Source organism: Mastomys coucha, unplaced genomic scaffold (assembly GCF_008632895.1).
Source record: "Mastomys coucha isolate ucsf_1 unplaced genomic scaffold, UCSF_Mcou_1 pScaffold21, whole genome shotgun sequence".
NCBI classification, from domain to species: domain Eukaryota; kingdom Metazoa; phylum Chordata; class Mammalia; order Rodentia; family Muridae; genus Mastomys; species Mastomys coucha.
The window spans coordinates 32,258,895-32,266,208 of record NW_022196904.1 but is presented as its reverse complement, the minus strand read 5'-3'; the positions used below and the strand labels follow the sequence as shown (position 1 = coordinate 32,266,208).

The 7,314-nt window shown below is 40.0% G+C and overlaps 1 protein-coding gene and 1 pseudogene across 1 annotated transcript in view; one reads left to right on the top strand and one right to left on the bottom strand.

Moving 5' to 3' along the window:
- LOC116101200 (uncharacterized protein C2orf78 homolog) overlaps positions 1 to 1,705 on the bottom strand; it is a gene marked incomplete at its 3' end in the record, with an annotated part of 13,179 nt that extends 11,474 nt beyond the window's left edge. The window contains exon 1 of the mRNA XM_031384855.1: positions 1,682 to 1,705. Within this exon, the coding sequence (XP_031240715.1) occupies positions 1,682 to 1,705 (24 nt within the window). The remainder of the gene's footprint in view (positions 1 to 1,681) is intronic.
- Positions 1 to 7,314, top strand: part of LOC116102067 — a 56,760-nt pseudogene that overhangs the window by 29,982 nt on the left and 19,464 nt on the right.

The following is a 7,314-nucleotide window of genomic DNA, read 5'->3' as shown; positions in this document are numbered from 1 at the left end:
CCCCAGCAGACACTGGATGACGATCTTGCATAGGTTCACCTTGGAACTCATTGCTGGTAATCATTGGGATTTGATAACACTGGTCTTCACTGACAACTCTCTTGCTTTCTTTGCTAATCTTCACTTCTTGTGACTTTGTAGAAAGAAATGCACCAAAGAACTTCTGGTGATATTTTTGGCTGCAGCTTGCTACTCTGTGGACTCATGCTGATTGGCTGAGCCTCGCAGTTTATTCTGGATCAAGCTCCTGCTACTTATTTGTGTTTGGTGTTTGCCCAGTGGACTGGACTTCTGACAATGAAGATGGGAATTGTATCCCAAAAATATTTCTAAGCAGGCCTGTAACCAGTTTCCTATTAACCATTCTTTTCATCTACCTTTCTTAGGTGGTGGCTAGAAGGAAAATTGAAGTGTTGAAGAATCACACTTTAGAGTAGATTGAAAAATCTAAGCCTACAGCTTTCAGGTTTGCTGTTAGGATAGAAGTGATAGTTCTCCCCATTTTCTTTATATAGTCACTCATTTCTATGAACTTTCCTCTTAGCACTGCTTTAATTATGTCCCACAAGTTTGGGAGTACTCTTTATTCATTTTTTCCTGAAATTCCAGTCACTTTTTATTCTTCATGCCTTGACATGATTTTTTTCATTCAGTAAAGAGGTGTTGAGATTCCTTGTTTTTTAAGCTCTCTGTTGTTTCTGTTGTTGCTTATATCTAGCGTTAATCTTTGGTGGTCCAGTAGTGTGCATGGGATTATTTCAATGTTTTTGTGTCTGTTGGTTCTTGCATTGAGTCAAGAGTATGGCATCAAATTTAGAAAAAGAACTATGAGTTACAGAAAAGAGGGCACAAACTTTTATGCTTGGGAGAAATATTCTGTAAACATATATTTATGTTAATCTTAATACCTGACAACACTTCTGACATATTGCGTCAACCTTAAGTTTGTACTTTATGACCTTAACCTGTCCTAATGTTTCTTGCCCTGACCATGAATCCATATTGTTGTGCTTTTTCATAGAGCCTGGTGGACTCTGGAAACTGCCTCACCTCCCTACATCTAGAACCAGGCAATCAGCTTAAAGGACAGATAGTACTACTTTGTTCAGATAGCTTATATGTTGCAAATGTACCTGTATGTGTTTTTCCCATATGGAAACTGGCCATGGAAAGTAATGGTCAGCGCTTGCAGCTTGGCTCTCTACTCCTTGCAGTGTCACTGATTAATCTGTCTTGAATATGTGTTCAATAAACCAAACATATTTGACTGAGATCAGTGCCTGGGTGGTGTGTGGGGCTAATGCTGAACCTCAGCATTTGGTGTGTTATCCACAAAAGCGCCAGACTATCTACTACCCCTCAGTCAGTATCAATGAGCACCACCAAGCCAGATGACCATTCTGAACCTAGGTAAATGATATTTTTGTGGGGAGGTGGTTAGTTTTGTCTTGTGAACAGAACCTTTTGGTAGATTAAAGAAGGGTAACTGAAAGCAATATTGCTCTTCCAGCCATAAGACATGGGATCCCATGATTCTCCATTAGGCAAAAGGGCACTGATCTCTACTGTCTACATCCTTGTACATGGAAGGGACTCTCATCAGGAACCTTTCTTAAACTCCCATTTCTGCCACAGCTTCTGTCTTGTATTCCCATTTTTTCTTTGCCCTGTTATTCTTTACCTCGTTTTTTACCCCATTCTTCATCCTGGTCTTCTTCTTCACTCCTCATTATAGGCCAGTCTTTCTCAACTCCTGACACACCTTTTGAAGTATTTCTGGGCCATTTCAAAGTTTTCCAAAAGGCCATGGCTGTTTTAGATACCCAAGTTTTTCCTGGGAGTCTTCATACTATCTTTGAGCTCAAATTTCCATCTCTTGTATTCATTGTCCCCCAGAGCACTTGACTGATTCTTCTTTTCTCTTTCCCAAACAAACTCTAGTTCTCCACCACCCTGACAGACCCTGACCAGGTCAGCTGTGTCATTTGGTCTGGCATTTTCTTCCCTTTGGCCCTCCTAAATGTTTGAAGGGTCATATTCCTTCTTACCCTCAGTCCACAGAGGAGGAGAAGACTTCTACACTTTCTGGGAATTTTCACAACCAGATCTAATAGAAAATGGCGATTATCTAAGCTGTTAAGGAGGCTGTCCAAGACTGCATCAAATGAGGTTCCCCAATCCTAATGCTACTGGGTGACAAGGATCTCCTGCTTCCTCTTTACTGAGTGTCCTAAGATGCTTCACACCTCTGCCAAGCCACGTCTCTTCTCTCAACTCTCCCCTCCCTTCCCCACTTGACTAGTCCCTTCCAGACTAGGCAGGCACATCCTTCCATCCCACAGTAGAAGCACATTCCCTGCACATCATAGCACCTCCCACTGCTGCAGATGAGAGACTTATTATGGTCTATCAATGCTCCACCTGTGATATTTATAAATGTAAGGCTGATAATCTCATTTTTCTGAGAAATCTCGGGCTTGATTTCACTTCTTGAGACTATCTTTCTCACCTACCACCCTACTTGGGAGGACATCTAACAATTACTTCAGATTCTGTTTACTATAGAGGAACAGGATCACATTGGGTGGAAGACCTACAAGTTGGTCCCAGGAGAGGACAGCCGATGAGAACCCAACAGATTTTGATGCTACCTTCCCCAAGACCATTCCTGACTGGGACACCAAGTCAGCTGAAGATATGGAAATCCTTAAAGTTTTCACCAGATTCTTCTGAGAGTTCTCCAGGTGACAGCCAGGCGCCCTACAAATTTATCTGAGGTGAGTGAAATAGTACAGATCTCCCAGTCACTTTCCTGGAGTGGCTCCTGGATACATATAAAACTTATACTCTGATGGACCCAGATGTGCCATAGAATCAACAGGCCATCATTGTGGCTGTTGTGGGTCAGTCAGTTTCAAATATCTACAAGAAGATACAGAAGATTGAAGGCTTTGAAGGTAAGAATTTGTCTGAAATCATGGAGATTGTTCAAAATACTTTAACAACTAGGGATGTACAGTGCACAATTAAGCTAAGAAATTGGCGTGGATGTTGGTAGCAGCACTGGTACAACAGGGAGGATGGGGAAAGTTTTCCACTGACTCAAGATCAGCTCAAATAAGCCTGGTCATCCACCCCATGAGAGGCTCCTTAGAGACCAATGTGTATACTACAAGAAAATGGGGCACTGGAAAGATCAATGCTCCCAGATTCCTAGGAATTTCTAGGAGATGAAGTCCATCCTAGAACGCCCTGCCTGAAAGAATTGGGAGTTGAAATCCCCTCCAAAGCTGAGGGTAAAGTTAGAACGAGGACAGTGCCCAGTAGACTTTCTGCTTGATACTGAGGCTCACCACCCAGTTCTCTAGTGGCCTCTGTGACCCACGATCACCCAAACTACTCTCGTTCAAAGTTCTCTGGGCACCAAGCCCTAGATTACCAAGCCATATGTACACATGGGCAAAAAGACTATTAGTCACTTTTTTTTGGTGATTCCTTGTCAGTGACAAACCTCCTGACTAAAATGGGAGCTCAGATTTACTTCTGTGCTAGAGGCAAGAGTGGTCCAGGCAAACACATCTCTGTTCTTTGTTTTCTCTTTGAAGAATGAATGCCTCCAGCATACAAAGAAAAAGAAATGTAGCTCTTTACCATCCCTCCTAGAAGAATTTACTACCACTATACCCCAGTATGGCCTGAAAATAACCCTCTGACCTGAGCTGAACATTACTGCTAGCCCTGGAAGAATAAGGCAGTACCTTCAGTCACAAAAGCCCTTTGGGGTATCAAGCCCCATATTAATTGATTTCTAGAGTATAGTATCCTCATTCCATGTCACTCTTACTAGAATACACCCTTGTTACTAGTTTAAATGCCTGGAGTAAAAGACTGTAGATCAGTGCAAGACCTGAGGAAGGTGAATAAAAGGGTGGGAGATATTCACCCAACAATCCTGAATCCATGTACTCTTCTGCATTCTTTACCACCAAATAGATAGATAGATAGACTTAAATGGCATTCTTTAATATTCCTCTAGATAAGAACAGTCACCACTTTTTACCTTCAAGTGGAATGATCTGGAAAACAAGTGCGGTGTACGGCTAAGCCTGACAAGACTTCTGAAAGGATTCAAGAACTTGCCCACCATCTTTGACGAGGGTCTCTATCAGGACTTATGTGAGTATCGACAGGCCAATCTCCGTATATGCTTTAATATATGCATGATTTATTCCTGGCTGCCACTGATATTGATTCTCATGTGAAGGCAACTAAAGTCCTCTTAAAAACTACACAATGATTAAGGTATAGAGTCTCAACTGAAAGGATGCAGATTTGCATACTTGAAGTAATCTACTTAGGGTTCAAACTTAAGTGTCAGGGGACAAAGAAGCCTGTCCCAAACCTGTAAGGGTACCATCCTAGGCATCCTGACAAAGACTCAATGCCTAGTGTGAGAATTCTTGGCATCAGGTGGTTTATGAAGTCTCTGGATCCATGGTTTTGCTGAAATAGCAAGCCACTCTATGAGACCACTAGGGGATAGGGTCTGTGACACTTCCCATGAGCAATATCATGTACAGATTTATTTTATCATGTTCATGCCTAAGATGCCCAGAGTGTTCAGTATTGGAGATTTCATAGTTGGATCTTGGGGTGATGTTATAAAATAATCAGGATTTTGGAGTTATTTGGGATTAGAATAAAAACATTTTACATCATGAGATAAACATGAGATATTGATGGCTACCACAAAAATGGTATTAATTGGCTAAGTATCTGCCATAAGTTCTTGTGCTTGGAAAGTGATCATGAGAACATGATGTTACCAATGGGTCTTAGAACAAGAGGCAAAAAAGTTAGTCTGAGACCTTTAGGTCACTGAGTGTGTGCCCAACATGTGGGATCTTGGGTCCTATGTTTTTTCAATATGAAATGATCTTTCCATGCTTATGTTTTAAGTGTGTTTTTTTTTCTAGATAAGGATACTCCTTTGGAAGGATTTAGAATCTGTATAAGATGGGTTCTGTTGGTCAAAACATATTAATTGTATAGGAATAGTTATTTTTGGAGTTGATTTCTGTTGACCTTTGCTTCTTTCAATATTCCCAAAATAATGAAATGTTTGTGTATTAGTTAGAGTTTTACTGCCATGAACAGATACCATGACCAAGGCAACTTGTATAAGGACAACATTTAATAGAGGCTGCTTTATAGGTTCAGAAGTTCCATCTATTATCTAAGGTGGGCAACATCCAGGCATGCATGGTGCAGGAGGAGCTGAGAATTCTACATCTTCATCTGAAGGCTGCTTGAAGAATAGTGGCTTCCAGGAAGGTAGCATGAGGGTCTTAATGCCCACATGCACAATGACACACCTACTACAACAGGGCCACACCTTTTTATAGTGCCACTTCCTGGGCTGAGCATATACAACCATCACAGCTTTATATACATCCTTGGATGTAACAACAAAGTAGCAATGCTGCAATTTATAGAAATTTTGTAAGACCATGTAATATTAAAATTGAATTGGTGATGAAGTAATATTTCCTCAAATTCACCTTGTTGACTGCTTCTGATATCTGCCTGGGCTATTTATCAGCTTTTTCCTTGAGAAATATGAGGAAGAAGGGGAGTAGGAAAAGAGAATGGTGGGAGTAAGGGAAAGGTTCTCTTATACATCTGTAGGGCAAAAGATATTTACTACTAGTTATCTCCAAATTGCTGTGGACAAAGTAAAAAATAAGCCTTAAGGAGGGAAAGCTTATTCAACTTATGGACTCAAAGGACCTTAGTTCACAAGAGTGAGCAAAGCATGGATAATTAACAGTGGTGAGAGCTTGTACTGGAAACCCCCTACTATTTGGTGGAGTGATAACCACAGGGAAGCAACAGGTTAAAAGCCTGACCCTGCTTTAGTAGTTAGGAGAGCCATATGAAGACCAAGCTGCACCTGCACTACATACATGTGGTGGACCCAGACCCAGGCCATGCTCCCTCTTTGGTTGGTGTTTCAGTATTGAGAGCCCCCAAGTACCCAGGATAGCTGACTCTTGGTCTTTCTATGAAGCCCCCATCCTCCTTGGGTCTACTCAGTCCTCTCTACAAACCTTCAACAAGACTCTCTGAGCTTATTCTAATGTTTGGTTATGTGTCTCTGCATTGGTTTCCATTGCCTGCTGAGTGGAGCCTTTCAAAGTATACCTCATTTCTTAATTGTGTTATTTGATTTGTTGATGTCTAGTTCCTAGAACTCTTATATTGAGGTATATTATGTATTTTACATATCGGCCTTCTGTTGGATGTAGGGTTAATATAGATCTTTTCGCATTCTGTAGGCTGCCATTTTGTCTGTTTGATGGTGTCCATTGCCTTACAAAAGGTTTTCAGTTTCTTGAGGTCCCATGAGGTTAATTTATTATAAATTAACAATGATGTATTATGGATCTTAATGCCTGAGATCTTAGTATTCTCTTTGGAAAGTTGTCCTCTCTGGCAATATATATATATACATATATATACAATATATATGTATATATATATATCATATCTATATATATATATGTATATAATATATACATATATAATATATACATATATAATATATGTATATATATATCTATATATATGTGTGTGTGTGTGTGTGTGTGTGTGTGTGTGTGTGTCTATTCCCCACTCGCTCTTTAATCTGATTTAGTATATCTGGTTTTATGTTGGAATCTTTAATACACTGGGATTTTAGTTTTACGAAGGGAGATAAATATAGATCCATTTGTATTCTTCTACAAGAAGACATCCAGTTTGATCAGCAATATTTTTTGAAGATGCTTTCTTATTTTCTACTTTTTAATTTTGACTACTTTGTCAAAAATAAGTATGTGGATTTATATCTTGGCCTTCAAATCAATTCCATTGATCAGCATGGAATTTTATGTGAATACAATGCAGTTTAACTACTATTGCTCTGTACTACAGCTTGAAGTCAGGAATGATCATAACTCCACAAGTTCTTTGTCACGACCACCTTTGACCAGCAAAAATGACGCAACACACACTTGGGCTCTTCTAATGCAGTTTAATCAGGAACCTTGAAGAATCTTCTGACCACGAGGAAAAGCCAATCCACAGGTTAAATACTGTATAGTCAGCCACCCAAGTAAAGCCATGTGGTGTTATCTAACAGGCCCACATAGTGGAAGCAAGCCAGTTGACTCAGCCCATAATCAAGAAAGGACTTGTTTACTTCTTTTTTTTTTTTCATTATTTATATGCGAATTTCTCCATTCCCAGTTTCCCCTCCAAAAAACAAAAAAA